Source organism: Vipera ursinii, assembly GCF_947247035.1.
Source record: "Vipera ursinii genome assembly, chromosome: Z".
Lineage (NCBI taxonomy): Eukaryota > Metazoa > Chordata > Lepidosauria > Squamata > Viperidae > Vipera > Vipera ursinii.
The window spans coordinates 96614316-96636032 of NC_139517.1; the positions used below are offsets into that span (position 1 = coordinate 96614316).

Here is a 21717-nt window from a genome sequence, read left to right on the forward strand (position 1 = left end):
TAAGTCAGCTGGCCTTATTCAGTACTTTAAGAGTTCATTCATTACAAACTTGATGAGAAAGTGATGAAAGTGGAACTTTAATTTCCTTTGGAAAAGATTATAACATTAGTCCTACCTTACTAGATTTTCATTGTCTCCAGTTCCTTTACATGTAGCACATTCCGTTCTTAAGTCCTCAGATTTTGGCTTCTTTTGTACAATAGATTGTCTTTGTCTTCTTTCTCTTGGAATCCGTTCCTATTGGAAAGAGAAGCATCAAATCAAAACCAAGGAAAGGTTTTAGCATTAGCAACATTACTTCTTACTCTTGACATTTTCATCTAGTCAATAAAAATGAATAAAATTACAAGATTCCAACCTCAGGTTTTTCTTCTTCTGGAAGATAGCTTCGTTTTCGTCCTCTAGTTCTCTAAAAGTAAATAAAATTTAAAATTAATGCATTTGCAGCTGAAAAAATCCAAACCAAAGTTTTTATTTGAATGTATAACTTATTTTTGTAGGTTCTGTATTCAAATAAAGTCTTTGAAAAACAGTAACAGTAACAAAAGTGTTTAATGAAAACAAAAACATCCAATAGTACTGAAACTCTTGAGGATTCAGGTTACATCTAGAAAAGTAAACCAGAAAAAAAGCGAGGAAAGTTAAGATGCAGATAGCTATACAAAGTCTATGAAAAGGATTATTTGGCTCTAAAAGTTGACCGTATAGCAAGAGGACTTAGCTGAAAACTAGAAATGGGGAACAAAGAAAAGGAAAGATCACAGATGCCTAAAGCAAACTGATGCCAGAACACTGACATGTATAATGTCATATAAAACTAATTTTATATACTTGTGTCCTGGCCTCTGATACATGTATGTCATATATATAATGAGAAACTGACAAAGGAGAATGCTCGTAGTTCAGGGTTGAAATGAAGGGTCCTTGGTGGAGTTGGAAGCTTGGCACTCTTGACAAATCAGCCATCAATAGACACATAGATGTAAACAACATCTACATATTGTGCAAAAAAGACAATCAATAAATCAAAACGGGGGAGGGGGGGAAACCAAAACATCTCCTGACTAGCAATCAACACCCAGATGAGCAGATTAATACCAAGATTAACATCAGACCAACAATCAAGAAGTGATACCCCAATACCCCAATAAAAAAACTGCCAATAGTAAATAGTCCAACCAAAAAACACCAAGACCACTCCCACCAACATCGAACATAAACTGAGAACAAACCCTACGCCCCACTAGCACTGCTGATATTATTTAGTTTGAGTAATGAAACATCTTCAAGAGAAACATTTCTCAGTAAACACACCAAGGACCCTTCATAATGAGAAATGTTTATTTTTACCCCCCAATGTCTTCTGAAATGAAGCCCATGGGAAGAATACCACTGCCAGCTGAATTGGTTCTTCTGAAATATATAGAAGAAGCAACTTGTATCAAAGCAAAGACATTTCTGTGGAGATATCATTTTTTGTATCTCATTCTAATAATTTATGTTTAGATTATTTTGGTAAATAAGTAGATATTTTTTCTTTTATATAAGAAAATGAACTTAAAATTTTAATGAGGGTGATATTAATCAATTCTTCACACAAAGTTGAAACTAAAAGTCCTTGTTACTTTCCACTCTATTTAGTCCTTTCTTAAAAGCACTATAAATGTAAATAATAAGACAAATGCAGCTTACATGTTGAAAAAAGTACAAATAGGAAACACTGACTTATAACAGGCTTACTACAGGCTCACTGAATGTTGTCAATCAGGATAATAATTTACAAATCATGTAGGCCAAAGAATCTCTAACTTCTTTATCTCTGTATTTTAAACTGAGTTAATCAAACAGCGCACAACCCTTCTGGAGTATGGTTATTTGATTGTAATAGTCCAAGTGTGTTTGGGACATATGCTATGTCAAAATATTTGGATTTCTAATAGTAAACCTATTTAGACAATAATAAACCTACTTAGACATCATCAATTCTAGGATACCAACTTGCATATAGTGGCTGTATGGTGAATCCTCAAGAAACACATTTTATGTTTCAAAAACAAAGTAGTACAGATATTCTTCCTACTGATGTCAAACATTTTCCAGAATATTCCTTCTCTTCCGAACAATGGGCACAAAAACCATGTATTCAAAAATAAACACTATACTGCTGCAGTTTGCTGTAGAATGCACAGCATTTACTAGAATGCACAGCAGCCAACCAACAAGAGATATTACATCCCAGAAATTTCAACAGCCTGTGATCCCATAATTCTGCCTAAGTATGCTTTATACAAAAAAGTGCAACTACTGAAAAAGGCCAGTTGATGGCAATCTATATACATACATTCCAATCAAGCTCCAACTTCCATCAAAATGTAATATTTTTTAAAAAAGTACAGCTGATGAATTTAGCTTAATATACAGAGCTTTCAAACTAATATTACAACAATGATCCTCCTTCAAAACAATAATCACAAAATGATAATCACAACTTACTAAAGTGGTTCTATAGAGCTACTATCAGTTAACTGAACTGCATGTATATTTTCTCTACTGCACTACAATGTATTAGCAAGTGGATTTACCTTCTGTACTTATAAGAAGAAAAGAACATTAATTTAAAAAACATTACAGATGAATAACAATGTATGTATACACACAGACTATTTTTAAAGAAAGTACTTATTTCTTTGGATCTATATCAAAATAGTGTGTTGTTTTACATATAATTCACTTATGAAATTTTAAAATATTTGAAAAAAGAAATTATGAATTGCTCTTAGTTGAATATAATCCATAACTAACTAACTTTGAAGTACAAAGGGGAAAGTGGTTATTGACTTTACTCTTGAAAATTTGATTAGAGTTAAGTACAAAAAGAGACTATGAACTTGGGGAATTTCAATTGTTCAGTACAATAGGGCAATTAAATCAACCCATTTTGTCAAATTATAAACTGCTAAATTAATATGAGATGAAATGCCTGAACATGCTGGTGCCAATAGCTACTGGCGGACAGTCCTAAAGCTAAAGTACTAATGATATAACATCATTTACACACATATGGAAATATTGCAAATTTTTTGTTTGTTTCTATAAAACGAGCAGGCATGGAAAACAAATTGTAGATTTAAGCATTCCATTCTGAAAATTTGCAACACATTTCTGCAAAGGGCAATACCATCTGCTTCCATTGGCTAATATCATAGAGCAGATGGAATTATTTTCACACCAGAAGTGGCAACTCTTTCTGTACTGCCAGCTGATGGTACCATCTAATTAGGTACTTTACATTTACAACTCCAGGAAAAGAAACCAACTAAAACATAACAAAATGGCTTAGTGAACCACTAAGTTTGTAGATTAAGTAATGTCACATTCAGATCTTTTCTTTTTCAGATAAATGAGCAATCATGTTATATGATATTAATTGTAAAAAAATACTAAGTAAATATTTGTATTATAAAAAGCATGAATAAATATTATAATCCATTGCAATAAATCTATTGTTTATTCTATTTTAAAGGCAATACAACAACATTGGATATTTATCATGATAATTTAGGAATATTATCCTGTACAAAGGTTTTGTCATTTCAGTTACAAGTGTTTTTGATCAGACTGGCTTAGCTAACCTTTCTGGAACCTATTGCACATCATTATCCATTAGGGGTTTCTAGTGTTAATATGATCCAAATCATTAACCGTTGTTCAGTACATATTCCAAATCAGTTAAAACATATGAGCTATAAATGTGCTCTCAAGCAATAAAGTGCTTTCTATATAAAATTAATACAATCAAAGCAATCTATTTCCAAGCGCACTAGCTCTGAAAATGTAAGAGGGTAATATGAGAAAACTCAACAACATGCAGTCACCAACATGGCTACCTGAAACAATATAATTCCTTTAGTTTGAAGTTATATTTTTATTGATATTTTTAAAGAAATGCAAAAACAATGAATAATATATTTTGGTATAGCTTCAGGTTTTTTTTTAAATCCTGCAATCTTTTTATGTATGCTGATATGGTTAAGATATTGAATCTGGGCTGGGAAGACCTAGGACTCAAGGCATGTAAGCTTATTACATGACAGTGAACAATTACTCTAACTCGGTCCTATTAATTTCATAGGGATGGTGTCATAGGGAAAAAAATGAAGATAGGAATCTCTGAATACTACCTTCTGGGGAAAGGTGAGATACAAATCTAGCAAATTTATAAATAAAACATAAATACAGTATCAGTTTCTATAGTTATTTGTTTTACCTTTTATTCTTTTTTCATTTATATTTCTCTTTTATAATATATAAAAATAAGAAAGGCAGGAACAGATATTTCCATAGGAGGTACCTGTTGATTGTTCTATAATTCTCATTTTGGGGCTATTGCTGCATTTCAGGTAATGGTCTAGATTAATGGAAGAAGCAACAACATATTGGGATTTGCAAATTAAAGTTGAAATACTTTGGAAGAAAAAATAACTACAATGAGTATAGTATGATTCTTAGTGTTATACTAAAAGGGTTTGTCCCAAAATAATTTGAAGCTTTAATTTTATTGGATTGATTGGATTGACTCTGCAAAAAAACTATCTTGCTTAGAATTTCCTATGCACCACAATACTTCCTCTTTTTGAAATCCAAATCACTGAAAAATACCAAGACTACAGGCTGTGATTTCAATGGATGAAAGTGAAAGATAACTAAGCTAATAGTTCAGTAGTAAAACACATGCTTGTACAGCCAGTCCTCGATTTACTGCCACAACTCAGCCAAAATTTCTGTTGCAAAATTTGTTAAGTGAATTTTGCCCATTTTATGATCTTTCTTGCCACAGTTAAGTGAACACTGCACTTATTAAGTTTTAACGTGGTTGTTAAAGTGAATTTGGCTTCCCCATTGATTTTACTTGTCACATAACCTGTGGATGCTGCACCCTCATAAATATGAACCAAGCATCTCAATTTTGATCACATGATCATGGGATGCTGCAATGGTTGTGTGAAAAATGATAATAAGTCACTTTTTTAGTGCTGTTGTAATTTTGAATGGTCACTAAATAAACTGTTGTGAGGACTACCTGTATGCAGGTGATATTGGTTTCTATCGTCTTATTTGAAATAAAAGGTTCAGGTAGCAAGGAATAGAAAACTTTTGACAGTTATGTACTTTCTGACAGTTAAATCTGCTAGACAGATAAATTCTTTAAAATTGTTTATAGCTTCTTCTGCAGCATTGTTTTATCTCATTTTTTACCTTCTTGCACTTGAATTTCCTCCCCTCCCGCACTTCAAATTAGTATTGATTGATGAAAACTCCCCTAACCCTAACCCTATAAAATAAAATATATTTTATTCAGAGTTTATATTGTTACTTTTTAAGAATTATGATTTGATGCTTGATATATTATAAAATACCTAATGTGTATTATTTGAAATATAATATTAGGCTGACATTATACTTTCAACTTTGAATAATCTCTCTTCTTAATTTCATGAAGAAATAAAAAAAACGACTGAAAAAATGAATATTGTGGAATAACAGTCCCCAATAATCACTTCATAAAATCATTCTTTGAGTAGAAAAAAGAAAATTGCAAAGTCATGCCTACAACTTATCTGGAAAAGTACTGTATAATTTACTAAGAAATCTAGTAGAGTCAACCAATCCTTTCTTCTTTCCAGGTAAAGGTTTTACTCTCCTAACTAAATTATTTCAATAGACATGTTCAATTCCTTTGAGAGAGATGCTTTGTAAGAGATGTGACTCACAAAAAGTGCTTCAAAGTGCACAGAGAAACATGTATAGTCTCAGATTGCAAACTCTTTAAAAACTGTGCTTTATAAAGCAACTTTTTTTAAAAAAAACCCCTGAAAATATCTATAATCCAATTAAATATTAGGTCTGTGCATATTTTTAAAAATGATTTGAATAAATATTTTGGAATGCACAGGAATATGACCACACCAACTCATTTTATTAAAGCAGACATGTCTTTATTGTGACTTCTTTCTTTCTGTATTCATGCAGAAATCTGAAAAAAAGATAACTGCTTTAAAGAATATATTCCAAAGTACATGTAATACAAAGTACAGTACAAATTATTTTTGACACATACACATCAATAGCCAGTTAGGTATTTGTCTGTATAACACACATATATAATAGTTGTACCTATTTACTTTTAATTTATATCAGTGATTCAAATCTAAATGACTTATCTTGCTAAAAGACATTTGCCTGAATTTTTCACATTTACATTTTAGCCATAGAGCCATAGTTTCAGTACCTGGTACTTCTATATTTATTTTTAATTAAAGCCAAATGTAATTAATTCACACATCATAAAAACTTTAACCATCTGTAGATGGTATTTCATCTGCTACCACCCTTGGGAAGATATCCCAAGGATGTTTATACCCATTACGTCTTGTGGAACTGCATATTTATGCTATTCCCATTATAATTAAAATTAAGCTCCCAAAATAGCCATTTGATCACAAGTCATGAGAGAAATGAGTGACAGAATAAGAATTTGAACCTGTGGGTCCCTAATGTAGCATTTAAACTGTTACTCTATATTGCACAATAAACATGAGCTAAAGAGATCCATGGGTACACAAATATATATCTGAAACTCCCCATTTTAATTCAGCATGGATAGCTGCTACAATGTCATCTCAATATTTGAACTGGAGGTGGGGAAAACATTTCAAGATTAAAGCACTCTGACCCAGAAACATCACATTCTAACTTGGAATGGCTATTCAGAAGGTTCTTTCCATTTTATTGTCAGTTTAGAAACAGACCACTTCAGTTATCAAACAGGCACTAAAACTGCTGTTTTGTGGCAGGATTGAAAGAGGTAAGAACAGGATACTTCAAGATAGAAAAATTTCAGATTTGTACACATTCTTAAGAGAACTGACAAATGGCTCAGATTCTTTGAGGGAAATTTAATAATACTTTAGTTTTAAAAAACATATGGACAAGAGGAAGTAAGAATGCTGAGAAAAATTCAGAAAAAAGTTCCTATTGCTCTTTCCATTAGGAGAGATAATGGGAGGAAAAATACTTCGTAGAACTTCCTAATATAATATAATAAATATAAATATTTATTTATTTATTTATTTAATAATATTTCTATACCGCCCTTCTCCCGAAGGACTCAGGGCGGTGAACAGGGCAAGAATAAAAATAGAAATTACAAAAGTTAAAACTAGATTAAATAAATGCCCACATACTAACATACATCTTAAAACCAATAAAATAACAATAGCAACCCCCCCCCCCAATCCCCTCATCAGGCCAGGCCAGCTTGTTCAAAAAAGTATGTTTTAAGATTTTTTCTAAAAAAAATGACACATTTTAAATTTTGAAAATAAATTCAAATATATTGTCTCCTACATTACATTTCTAACACAACTTCATCAGCATGTAAATTAGTGTACACCCATTTTTGTAAAAAGTGTTTTAACTTTTTTTTTCTGAATCTGTGATTTTATCTGTCTTTGATGTATACTATAACTACAGATAAAATTTAATGGTTATACTTTTTCCTATTTTAAATAAACTTTAAATGAAATATAATATCTAATAAAACATACAAAACTAATATAGGCAGATTCTCCAGACATAAGCAATTATTGTTAAAAGATGTAAATAATTCAAAAACATTATTTAGTAATGAGCTAAATAAGTGATTCATTGCAGAGCAACTCTGTATGTCTAAATTATATATCATTTTGTTTAATATATTTTATGTTGTTAGCATGGGTCTCAAAAGAAAGGATTGGAAACGATAACTTGGACCTCAATATTTTGAGTAGGATCACTGAGTGTTTCAGTTTAGGTACTCATCCACAGTTTTCTCAAATATATGTAAGACATTATAAATGCAAAACCAAGAAGCAACCAGAAAATCTGTAGAATTTATCTTGGATTAGTTCTCCTACACTATATGTCCTGTCATGCTATTAATACAAAAGCATACATACAGACAACCCAGAAATCACACCTATGCTTTTAAATCTCTGCAGCAATATGCTGCATACCCTTTCTCTGCTTTCTCTGTGTTCTATCTGTAGTGACCTCTATATGGGAGTAAAAAAAGAATGCTCTATTTGAAATCACAGTAGAGAAAACAAATAATTTGTTTCTTATCTTTGAATTTTTATTTCCCTTTCCAATACTAGGTGGGAGAAAAGTTTCCTTTGCTACAGAAGTAAACATGAAGTGAAATATGTCTGTGAATGAGAGATGGATATATACATATGAGAAAGCCATAAAAGAGTTGTTTATTTGCCATTTTATGTGATCTGCAAATAATAAACCAGTCTGAAACCATGATTTCTTATTGATACCCTGATTGTAATTGTGCCTTAGTATATGCACAAATGTAAATCAGAGTTGTTTGATGATTTTAAGAGAGTTCTTGTGATTTTATATGTTATTTCAGACCTCTGATGAATCCACAAGAAACTAGATGGAATTACAAATTAAAGGAAAATAAACTATATAACTGGTTTTCGTTTGGTTTTGCCTTATTAACCCATGGTTAAAAGAAGCCAAGCATAAATAATATGTGAACGTAGCTAATTTTAATGTGTCTGTACATCTCATCCACAAGCATCATCACCTATTACATATTTTATACAATAGATGTATATCAAATAATGGAACACAATAATAAAGCTACACATAGACCATACAATCCATAGAATAAGTCTTTGTTTGCAAATTCTCCATACCTTTAGAACATATAGGTCTAGAAGATAAAAGGGATGCCAATGAAAGTTATATTTGGCTCGAATTGAAGCTAATATATTTGGTAGCACATGGCAGAATCAGTATTGTAATTCAGTAACCAGGAGTAATACACATAATATGATCTGTGTTATAATAATGTATGGACCCAAACAAGGTTTTTATATTTCACATTCTGGCAAGACACTTATTAACCAGATTGCAATAATTCTAGGCAAACTGCATTTGAATCAGATCTCTGTCCAATAACAGTTCTTGGGATAAAATGCATTATGAAACCTGGGCAACAGGAGCTAGGAAAAATAGAATACAAAGTGCTTATTTCTTGAACAATATTCCCTATTTTAAAACTGTAATACAGAATGTTACTATACATTAATGAAGGCAATATAAGATAGTATTATACAGAGAACATTTTCTATAAAAAAGCACTTAATCACCCACAGCAGGCCACAGACTATACAAAGAAAGTTAATCTTGTCAAGGCAGCAAACCTCAGAAATATCCCAGAATGAGGGATTTAAGTGACTTGAGTTTATTGTCTCACTCTGACAAGCAAATAATGCAAGACCTCATTAAAAATAGGTTACAGCATATAAAATGTGTTGCTATGATGCAAATTTACTGGATAAATATAAAATTCCTTCTATATTGGTTTTATATATTTATTAAATATATTTCATTTAAAGTTTATTTAAATTAAGAAAAAGTACAATCATTAAATGTTATTTATCTGCAGTTATAGTGTAGTATCAAGCAATTCAGCATCACAGAAAGACAACTATTTGCTCCCCAAATCACAAAGATCAAGAAAAATAAGTTCATATTAGTAAATAGGTGAGGAAGAATCATCTCATAAACACATCCACTATTCTGAAATGATTTCATTCACTAGCCAAGGTATATAACTGCTAACGATTCAACTATGTCAACTTAAAAAACATATATTCTGTCAGCAAGAGACTTAAAAACTTGTCACTATATTTGAATTACAGATATTCACGTGGTATAATTTGAATAAATGACATTTCAGAATGCACAATGAGAAAATTCATGTTCTATAGCAGACATGTCAAACACAAGGCCCGGGGGCCAGATCCGGCCCGCAAAGTGGTTTCATGCGGCCCGCGAAGCCATTCTGGAAACAGTGAGGGAACGGCCCCTACTGCCTTGGCCCTGGCCCAGAGACCCTCCTTCTGCCAGAGACCCTCAGATCTGTCCCACCCCTGCCCGGGCCCCCATAGGCACCCTTGATGCGAACAATGTAGAGCTGGCCACGCCCACCCAGCAGGCCATACGCACTCTGGCCACGCCCACCCAGTAGGCCATGCCCACCCTGGCCATACCTACCCAGCCCCCTGAGGGCAACCGCAATGCTGATGCGGCCCTCAATGAAATTGAGTTTGACACCCCTGTTCTATAGCACTGTCACAACAGAATCTATCTACTTAAAAGGGTAAAAAGTTACTCATTCAAACATAAAAAGATCATTTATTACTTACTGCATGAATTCATAGGGATTATTTTTGTTTAATGTTTTAAATTCCAATATGCTTATATGTTCAAAAAGGAAAAGTCTACACAAAACATAATAATATGAAATAAATGTAAGAAAAAAATAAAAATTTATTTTACTTTTCATGGTTAAACCAGCTTCTGATCCCAAAATGTTTCATATTTTACACTAAAACCTAGAAATAAGTTATTATTTTTAAGCATTTAAAATTTTTCATAGTGAGATACTTGGCACATAAGTTTTGCATTAAGACAGAAAGGCTTATATATGTGTATTCTGCCTCAGCTGTCATTTACCGTGTTTCTGATAGGAATCTTCTTTGGTTCCGGAGGTACATCCTGTGGAACAAATTTTACTGGCTCCTTAATCTGCCTCCTTGATCGCTTAGTTCCATCTGGTAAAGTTTCCATGGCAATGTCTGCTTCCATGTCACTGCTACCTGCTTGGTCGCATTCTGAACACTGCCTGGAAAGACAACATATATAGAAATTCAAACTGAATTCAGCAGCTTCCAAAGCAAAAACATACAGATTGGGGAAAAAAGTTTTTTTTTAAAAAAAGATTATGTTTAGAAAGCAAAAGAACACCACATACAGATGGAAAGGAAACTGGTATGTTTTTCACATGTACAGATTGTAGTGCATGTGGAAAAAAAACATGGGCCAAATGTTTTATCCTCGTCAGACTTTATTTGTTTAGAAGATATAGTATATGATCTCTTTTTTATTACTACAACTTCTTTACAAATAATATCTCCCACAATGAATTTGATCTCTTGGAGAAAGATGAGCCAAATCATCTTGGGGGTCTTTGGGATGTCAATTAATCACTTCAAATTAAAGATGGCAAGAATCCCAAATGTAAAACACACATTTTACAATAGGAGGAGAGGAAGTTTACTATAAATCTAGTCTCCTAAAAGAAAGCTGAGAAGTATCAATTAATAGAAAGTTAACGTAAACATTTCTTGTGTATTTACATAAAATTAATTATCTAGATGTCATTAGTTGGAAGATATTTCTTTATATTACAACCCTAGCTATAAAGCTAACAGTTTCTGACATTAAGATGGCTGTCCATACAAAAGTCTTTGTTTAGATGGAATCTCTATTTTAATGTACTATTTATTTTTTTAAAAAAATACAGAATCATAGGAGAAACTCTCCTAACTCCAATAGAATGCCTATATTTTTTTCCATATCAAGTGTTTTAAAAGCCCAAAGGAAAAACCTAAAGCAGAGACACAAATGCAACTAATATTCATCATTTTTGTAATAAGTAACTTCACATCAATTGTCTTATAAGACATAAGATAAAGTATTTTCAGGATTAAGTTCAATTTTTGGTGGCTTCATGAACATATTCATGCAGTTTTCTTGGCAGCAACACTAAAGTACTTTCCTATTTTCTTCTTTCAAGATGTTTTTCAATCTTCCAGTCTACCCTATCTCATTAGTGTTCCCAGCAGTATCCCACCCAAACACTAGACAAATTTAACTAAGTTTAGTTTCCGAACAGGTAAAGTAAGCCAGATTCTCAACATGGATTGATGGACTTCAATATCAAGACATGACTGGCAATGAATGCAGGCTGAAAAATTCTGTCATTTGAAATCCACATTTACAGGAGTTGCTGGCTATATCATTGCTATGCATAATCTCGATAGTTCTTTGAGCTGGAAAATTATTCTAGAAAAAATCCATTAGAAAACCAAAGTAAATGTTTTACAACAGATAATAGGCCTTCCACTATAAGTACTATTATTGTACACTTTAATACAATTCCAGCAATAAAAAATAAAATAAATCAGAATTTATGTATTTTTTTCTTGTTTCTCACAGCAATATGAACTTCTAGGAGTAAATGAAAGACATATGAAATAGAAACATTGTAAGCATCGTAAGTAGCAGAGATATTGTTTTATGGAACTTCACATTTCTAATGCAAACTTCAACAGAACTTTCTATACTATTTCTTATGATTTTGAAAAGAATTGACAAAGACACATTTAAAGATGAAACATGCAATCAATAAGTCTCAATTTCTCTGTTATAATCCCATCACACTGAATATACCTTAGTTAAATTAAAAGTGAAAGCCAAGCTTGTGATCACAAATGTAGCTGAAGCATGAAATTGTGGCAACTACGTAAGACTTTTGGAAATAAAAGCTTTCTATCCCTTTGACTTTTTACCACTGGGATGTTAGTTTATTTCTTCTTGATAGTATGGCTTTTAAAATAATCTTTCAGTATGACTAAAAGGCAGAATAAAATCAGTGAATTACTTTTCAATTTAATCTGGTCACTGAAAGTTAACTTCTCTATTCATTATGCCTGAAGCAAAACATTAAAAAAATTCTAAATGACATACAGTAATTCCCTATGTATTCATTCAATCCTACAATATTTTAGGAATAATTCAATATGGTATTGATCAGGTATATATTTATTTATTTATTAATAATTTTTATATCACTATCCATCTATCCCAATAATATAATATAGGTTGGAGTCTTAAAAATTCAATCACAGGGAAAAAAAAACAACCAGTGAAATTAATGGACTTAGTTTAAATGAGTATGATGTTCAAGTCTGTGGTTCTTATTTATAACCTCTGCATTGAAAGATGAATAACTTTAAAATAGAAGACATTTCTGGAACTTTATACAACCCTCTACCACATCATGTCATTCCAACCTATTTTCCAGGGTTTGTCTCCTAAGTATTTTTTGTTGCTATCTCCATCCACAAAATCCCCAAAGAAAGAAAATAAAGACAGAAATATATAATCATCTCTGGGACGTCTGATAACAATACCACATCAATGAGTGGCCTGCTGGAGTTTTCCATAATATCAGGAGACTGCAAAGCAGACTCACCCTTCAAACACTACCCTCTGCTAAAATACAGCAAGAAGGCTGATGCTGTTTTAAGCCAAAATTTCTTCAGGAAACAGACTAGCCTGAACATAAGAATAAAAGCCAGGTCAATAGGAATCAGTATCAAAATACCATTAAACGTATGTGGATTTAACACTGCTCTTTTTAAAAATTACAACTAAGGCCTCAAAATACCAGTTGGCTGGTTGAATACTAAGACTAAACACAGAGTTATCTTGTTTGCTTTGTTACTTTGAACTTTCTTATAGTTTTTCAGTGATAGGTAACAACACCACTAATGAAAGCAGTTGCTGAAAAATATGCATTATTAAATACTTAAAATAGAAGTTGTCATTGTCACCATTATAAAATAACTCTGTTCTCTGCTCAGCTCTCTGGTTTGAGAGCTGCATTTGGTATGCTAGTCTTCTTATTCTGAAATGTAAATAGATCTATTACCAAATAATTTATTATGACTATCTTTATACATTTAATATTTTCCCTCTATAGTAAAAGTCAGAAATAGAAACTTTTGATAGGGCAGTAGGGGCCAATCCTCATGTAACACATCTTTATCAATACTGAGATCATACATAATGTAGTATGTTTATAAAAAAGAGATGAGATATGAGATGATTTTTGTCTTCCTATACTTACATGAAAGTAAAGCAAAAAAAGTTATTTAAATTGTTTGTACTTGCTTCAATGAAGGAAAAAATCATTTCTTTATATATCTTTATTACTTTTATTTAGTCCACACTTTTTTATATTCTTCTAAGTTTGTAATGATTTTATCAATATTCTTAGTTTGTATCACTTTTTATTTTTGTATCTGTAAACTTCAATAAACCTTGCTATTTAAATAGTTATAAAAATTAACTTCTAGGAAAAGAAATCAGTGATTTGTTAGTTAGTTCGGCATAATTTTTTTTTTAAAAAAAAAAACCTTCCTAGACCACAATAAAGTTATAAAAGAAGGGACCTCTGTTTTGTAAAATTTCAAGCATCAGCACCGCTACGGGAATAAAAAGCATGTAAGAACATTTGAAAAACTCTTCAGTAAAATCTAAATTAAAAACTTTGCATGAAAAAACTTCAGACTCCTATATAGTAGGTTCATGATCTAATTTCTTAATCCCAAAGGAAATAGGAGGATATATTTATAATATTCTTACCAGTAACTGTTTTTAGTCTTCCTTGGCATCCTTGAAAGTGGAGGGTCCAGACATCCAAGGTGATAATGGAGTTTACAAGTATCACACAGCAAAAGGAGGTGCTGATCATGGTTCTTCTTGCAAATCCCACAACTTGGAAATGCAGGAAAAGGTTTCGTTTGAGAAAATGCAAATAGTTGGCTAAGCTGTCTCAAAGTTAATATGGGGTAGAATCCAGAGATCCTTATGCATAAGCAGAAGATCTTAAGCAAATAATTAAATATTCTTATTTACCAGGGCATTTTAAAGGTTACTTACTATTTTGAAATTCTTGAAATTTTAAAAATATAAGACTAATTTCAAATCCAAGCTAACTTTTTTGTTTTTAATTTTAGTCATATTGCCAGGAAATAAGTGAATCAATATAGATTCACTGAGATACATTTCTAATAAAATAAGTCAATGAGTGAGTACATGAATAAATACATAATTTAGGAGGACAACTATATTAATAGCTATTAGCCATAAAAATTAGCTATTTAGATATTTAGGAGTTAAATCGTTTTATTATAAAATGTGGAAAACAAGCCAGGAGCAGATGGTGACTACTTTCTGAAAATATCAAACTACTGATAGACCCCAGTTTGTGGAGAGGAAAATATAAAACAACACATGTATTATATTTCTAATACTTGTAAGTGTTAAACCTTTTCTTATACTGATAAGTATATATGTAAAATAAACTCTTGATGTAAAGCTTAACTCATAGTGGCTTTTACATCATTTTCTTAGTAACAATACAGAAATATTGCTTTCTTCCATTTCTCATCTTCACTTGGGCTTCCCTAAGGAGTGTCATTTAAATATTAATTAGGGAACCAGATAATAAAATAAATTATATATGTGTAACAATAAATATCTAATTTAATAATTTTTAATATATCTATGTAAAAGGGAGATTACATTTAAAGTGCACAGCTATTCTGTACAGTCTTTTCTATGGTAGTTTGTTCTGAAAATTTTAATAAAAATAGATTTGAATAATTCAGGTATGAAATACATTTTCTTTCAAAATGAAGTCTATCAGTAGTTTATAGCCAAGCTTTAACTATAAATAAAAAAACAAAAACAAACAGTCAAGTTATATAGCAAACTGTAGCATCTAGAAATGGAAAGCAATGGAAGAAAAAAATATATTCAGTTGACTGAAATTGAAATTTGTTAAAAGCAATATTGGCCATATTGGCCTGAGATGAATTATTAACCCAAGGCACTAATACTTGTAATTCTTTTATTTTATAAGTCCCTTAATCAACCAGGTTGTTAGCAAAGAAGTAAATGGGGAGAGAACAGAAAAGATTTTCTTTTTTCAACCTCTAATTTACGATTTTGCAATTATGCAGTTTGCTCTTCTAATGAGCACAAGAGAGTATTGCTGCTACTTGCCTATAAAGTACTGCTGGAAGGGTTGTAGTCTTATGAGTTCCACCTTCCTTTTTACTGGGCTTTCTCTCCTTGGGTGCTCGCAAAATTGCTGGTATATTTAGTTTCTGTGGGGTTTGAGGAAATATAGGAATATTGGTAAGACAAATACATAATGAACATATCCGTGTATTTCCCAGTCAGCAGTTGACCGGAAGAGATGTGTGGAAAACTGTCAAGTCACAAATGTGACTATGTCATATTTTCTGTCTCCAAATTTCTTCTTAGAATTGAAACTGTATTCACATATTTCTCAATGCAATAGAAAAAAGAAGCCAGAGACATTAAAGCTTTGCCTTTTAAACTTTTCCCCCCTTTAACGGAGAAAGCTTTAAAAGAAATAGGCAAGGACAAGCTGATTTAGAAGGTTAAAAGGAAAAAGAAAAAAGAAAAATCTACTACACTTCACAAAAGAATACTGAAACAGTTTATTTTCTTCAGCATCTCTGCTACAGTGGTGCTCCATAGGTTAATTAGAAAAATTATCTTATTGGACCAAACTCTCCACAAAGCAGCAGAGATTCTCTTCGGGTTTCTACTAATCTGCAGTATGCTAGCTTCACAGACAGCAACCATCTATCAAAGTCATTTCTAAGGGGCCCTAAGGGGCTGCATCTGTTCAACCAACTGGAAAAAGGTGTTATGCAAGCTATGCAAATGAAACTACTACTTTTTATTATAATTATTAAATAATTGCACTAGGAAACACATTTGCAAATTTTAATTTTTTTAAAGTGGCAAAATTTCTTATTAAGAAACTTACGCTTATGATAAAAGATTTCCAGTAAACCATATTAGAGTAAATATACCAGCCAGCTTAGCAAATCTATATAGGTGTACCCTGTTAAATCCTTAAGCTATTTATAATACTATTCCTGGCCAGTGGTATAATTTTTTTAAGACATCACTTTATTTTATAAAAAATAACATTAATAATGACCTATAGAATTAAAAAAACAAGACCTTTTCATGTTGAAAACATCACTATTCTATTTGTATCTACTTTCTTGAGAACTCTATATTAACTCATTCAATATTTTGTAATTTTATGAATGCTAAGATGAGAAGTACCAAACAGTAAACCACAGAAATTAGCGTTTGTAAATGGAGCCAATTAAATGTAGAAGTATAAATTCTACCATTTAGAAATTAAAAAGTGGAAATGAGAATAGATAGATAACTGGGGAAAAAGGTTCCTTGCATCTTTAAATGTAGCTAAATATATAATAAAATTAAATATTGAAACCATCTAGTTAAAAAATGTCTTATAACACAGTGAATTTAAAAATGATGGGGTGAGATAATAAGCTATTGCTACTATAAAAGCCACTTGTGCTTTAGAATACTGTTTCCTTAAAAAGAAAAGGAATCTTTATATATAATTTAAAAATATTATTTGTGTAGTATATTCACAAAAAGAAGCTCTAGAAAACAATCTACTCCAACAAAAACTGCTTGTCTGGAAGCTTCAATTGCTATGAGTCAAAAACAAAAACAAAAGACAGCGAGAGCGGTTAGATTAACTCATGCTTCAGGTTTAGCTTCATCACAAATGACAGGTCAATCAGTTATAGCAAATGAAAGAATTTTGCAAACAAGATAGCTAAAACAAAAACAAAATTAAAGTATAGGTTCCTAGTAAGTACCTTGTGGAGCCCGATATATATTTCAATCAGAAATCATTACCTCCAGGAGAAAGGCCAGGACTATATCAAATGTATCTTTCCACCCACCAAAAGTGGCAGTAAAAAAGAGAAAAGCATATTCTTATGTATCATGTGATCTAAAAAGCATAAAAAAGGGGGAAAAGAGTGGAGAGACCAACCTGTCCAATAATTCTTCCTAGGAGAGCCCACATTCCCTGCCCTTCATTTCGCAGCTTTGAATTCATATTTTGAAGGTCTTCTAAAGATTCACACAACTAAAAAATAAAGTTACATAAAAATGCAGAAAATATTTAGCATCTCTTCTCCAGGAGGAGGCATTCTTTACTTAAAATACCTTTTCTAACATAAATATTGAAATAATAAAATTGGTCTTTCATGTCAATGCTAGTGAAAGCAGTAAAGTTAATCAACCATTCATAACTCCAGAAAGAAAACACGGGCATCCATCTGCTTAGTAAAAAAAGAACATAAATAATTTTATCTGATAATAAAATTATAATGGCAGTAAAAAACATCACAACAGTTGCACTCTGTTATTTCCATTTGTAACAAAATGCCAAGTATTTCTATACTGGAAATGAAAACTTCAGTACAACGAATCTGTACACTTAATGTAAGAAAATATAAAATCATATTAAGTCTTCTAGGTTTAACTTAAAATAACATTTTGCTCTCCTGACTATTCCTTATTTTTAAACAATTCTAACAAAAGGGATGTATTCACACAGGCATGGGCAGGTTAAAAGCCAGAGTAAATAGTAATCTTATCTATAATGGCTAAATTTTATATTTGAACATCATCATCGTAATAATAACAATAACAATAATGTTGGAAGAGACCTTAGAGGTCATCTAGTCCAGTGTTTTTCAACCTTTTTTGGGCAAAGGCACACTTGTTTCATGAAAAAAAATCACGAGGCACTCCACCATTAGAAAATGTTAAAAAAATTAACTCTGTGCCTATATTGACTATAGGCCTAAGGTACAAAGATGCACCAGTTTCTTCCACATTCTGGAAACACAGACACAGAAAAATAATAATACAGTAAGTTTAAAAATCACAGACAGCAGCCCTTGGAATATAGCTAGCTGATCATTTTGTTAGATTTTACAAATTCCTTTGGGATTCCAACCCTGCATGAGGTAAATGGTATGTTTTGTAATTATTGCAGTAGAGCAGATAACAGTCTGCTCTACTAAATTTTGATTCAAAGATTTGAGAAAACCTTAATTATGAATGAAATGAATTGTTATTCCAAAGCCCAGTCCCAGATCCCTCAGATCAGTATTTCCCAATATCAAATGATACTTCCAAATCTTGCAAGCAAGAGCAGGATCCCCAATTCTGCACTTCCTTCTGCATGAAAAATGTTAGAGAAGACCCCTTTTGGTTTTGGGTTTGTTTTTTTTAAAAAACAGCCGCCTTTTTCAACTGTGAAAGCAAATGCAGCCAGCATCTTAAACCAAAATCTAAACATGGAGGACCTTTATCTCTCATCCAGAGAGGAGGTCTCTTTCAAGAAGCAGAAACTCCAAAACCAATCTCGATTTTACATAGTCAGAACATTATTTTCCTTCCTTTCTTTTCCACTATCTCCCCTTCCACGACCTTCGAATATGGAGAAAAAAATCAAATCCCTAACTCTTAATGATAGACGAGGCAAGGAATCCCCAGCCCAAATTTCCCCACCCCAGAGCGGAGACGGTCTTGCTCCTTAAACTCATCATTTCCCCCTCCAGCATCTTAGATATCGGAAAAATCGGACGGCCATTCTCCCAAATAGACCGGGGGAGGGGGGGAAAGCAGGTCTCCGAGGCTGCTTCTTCCGAAATGTGTCCTTGAATGATGGCCGTGAAGCCCCTCGTGGGCATCAGGCGTGGAGAAAGTGGACCCCGGGCCCACCAGAACGGGAATGGAGGCAGTTGGATCCAGGCGACTACGGCGCCAGCCGTTTCTAAAGGGGCCTGAGGGTGCCTTACCTAACGAGGAGGCAAACCGAGCGGCCAGCTCCAAAGGGGCCTCTGCCGTCTCCCGCCGCGGTTCGCTTTGCCGACGTCTCCTCTGCCCCTTCCCTCGCTCGGCCCCAACTTGGGGGGAGGGAAAGCGGGGAGGAGCTTTTGACATTTTTTAAAAAATCTTTCCCACGGCACACCAGGCAACATCTCGCAGCACACTAGTGTGCCGCGGAACAGTGGTTGAAAAACACTGATCTAGTCCAACCCCTTGCTCAGACAGGAAACTCTATACCATTTCAGACAAATGATTGTCCAGTCTCTTCTTAAAAACTTCCAGTGTTGAGCATTCACAGCTTCTGGAGGCAGGCTGTTCCACTGATTAATTGTTTTAACTGTCAGAAAATTTCCCCTTAGTTCTAGGTTGCTTCTCTCTTTGGTTAGTTTCCATCCATTGCTTCTGGTCTTGCCTTCAGGTGCTTTGGAGAATAGCTTGACCCCCTCTTCTTTGTGGCAACAGATATTGGAACACTGCTATCATGTCACCCCTTGTCCTTCTCTTCATTAAACTAGACATACCCAATTCCAGCAGCCGTTCCTTATATGTTTTAGCCTCCAGTCCCCTAATCATCTTTGTTGCTCTTCTCTGTACTTCTTCTAGAGTCTCAACATCTTTTGTACATCATGGTATATTTAAAAAATCTTAAATAATTACTTATTTAAATTTTATATTACATACCTTCAAGAATGCAGCAGAGACTTTGAGATTATAATGCAAATGTATGTCTTCTAAACTGCTGAGTCCCTACTGTTCCCTAGAAGCATGGGTAGCTGCCTGCTGCCAACAAAGAGTTTGACAGACAGCACTGTCTTGGTGGGTCCTGGACTCTACTGTAGTCTTGTAGTTACAAATAAGAAATAAAAATGCTGCATAAATTACCTTGTGTTCTTTGATAGTACCTTGTCCCAATGACTGATTTCAGTTTCAGTCATTGAAAATAATCAAAGTACAGGAATCCGAAAATGTTTTTCAATAAGTTACTGAGTTGTGAATGAAGACAACTGAAACATTTAGCTTAACTTCAGGTAGGTGTGTGTGTGTGCATGTGTGTGTGTCTGTGTGTGTGTATTCAATGATGAGTCAGAGTGTTGAGTTTAATTTCTTTTATGTTTTAAGAATTAATTAACTACTCATATAAATTTTACATGGCTTTAAGACTATTTCTTACCTTGTTGTATTCTATATGAAGTTTTTCTTGTTCATTCTCCAGCTTATCCTTAATTGTCTTCTGTTCTGCCATATTCTCCTGAATCTGGATCATGCGCATGTTCCTCTCTAAAATAAAAGTCAACACCTTACTTATGTATGAAATAAGAGATTGTAGTTAGACTCAAATAACTGAATCTCTCATTGTATCCTTAAATCAAAACAAAAGAATATAGCTATGCTAATATGCAGTTTTTATTTAGTATAAAGCATAAGACAATTCAATGACAACATAATTCTTTTATGAATATACCGAAGTATTTGAAACAAAATTCCAGTGAACTTGATCTGGCAGCAAAGCAGCGATAATATATATATTATATATTTCCCACGAGTAGAAATCTCTAAGTTATAAAAATACATGTAGCAATAAGCATACAGTTAAGAGAACAATTCAGAATAAGTAGCATAGTTGGAGAGTAAATAAACAAATGAAAAGAACCCAAAGAATTTCTAAATTGTAAAAATATTTTAAAGTATTTTTAAAATGCTTGTTCTATTTTCATGGAACTCCATCATTAAGCAATGCAGTCATACTGAAAAACCAATTACCGTATTTTTCGGACCATAAGATGCACTTTTCCCCTCCCAAAAGTGGGTGGAAAAACGAGGTGCGTCTTATGGTCCGAAGGTAAGCGAACACTTGTCTCCCGTTCAGTCAACGCAGTCCATCAGCTCCAGACATGATTGAATGAAGACGTGGAATTCTCCGCCCCGCCCCTGTGATTGGTCGTCAGGGGAGGAAATACGGACGTGCCTGCCATGCCTTCTGACTGCCTCCCCCTCCCTGCGCGCACACATTTTCTTTCTTTTACCTCGCTGCTAAAGAAAGTTTTTGCTAAACTAAACCTCATAGGCGACTTGCCCCAGCAAAGCCGTGAGGAGTTGTCCCTGCAGGTTTCTCTGCGAAGTTTATTGGAAGTGATTTCCCATTTGCAAGATAATACTGCTAATTATTTGAAATTGCTCTTAGAAAACCTATTCAGGGAAAAGAAACTACCGGTACCTTCCTTTCTTTCTTTCTTTCTCTCT

The 21717-nt window shown here is 33.0% G+C and overlaps 1 protein-coding gene across 8 annotated transcripts in view; it reads right to left on the reverse strand.

The window, feature by feature from the left end:
• Positions 1–21717, reverse strand: part of PHF14 (PHD finger protein 14) — a 155275-nt gene that overhangs the window by 84216 nt on the left and 49342 nt on the right. For all 8 annotated transcript variants that reach the window (XR_014494244.1, XR_014494245.1, XR_014494246.1 and 5 more), the window contains exons 10-16: positions 20648–20754; positions 17624–17719; positions 15763–15866; positions 14338–14469; positions 10579–10747; positions 359–409; positions 116–237 (exon numbers count right to left, since the gene is read on the reverse strand). Coding sequence is in view for 4 of the 8 variants with exons in the window: in XM_083377967.1 (XP_083234093.1) it covers positions 116–237; positions 359–409; positions 10579–10747; positions 14338–14469; positions 15763–15866; positions 17624–17719; positions 20648–20754 (781 nt within the window). In the remaining 4 variants the exon portion in view is untranslated. The remainder of the gene's footprint in view (positions 1–115; positions 238–358; positions 410–10578; positions 10748–14337; positions 14470–15762; positions 15867–17623; positions 17720–20647; positions 20755–21717) is intronic.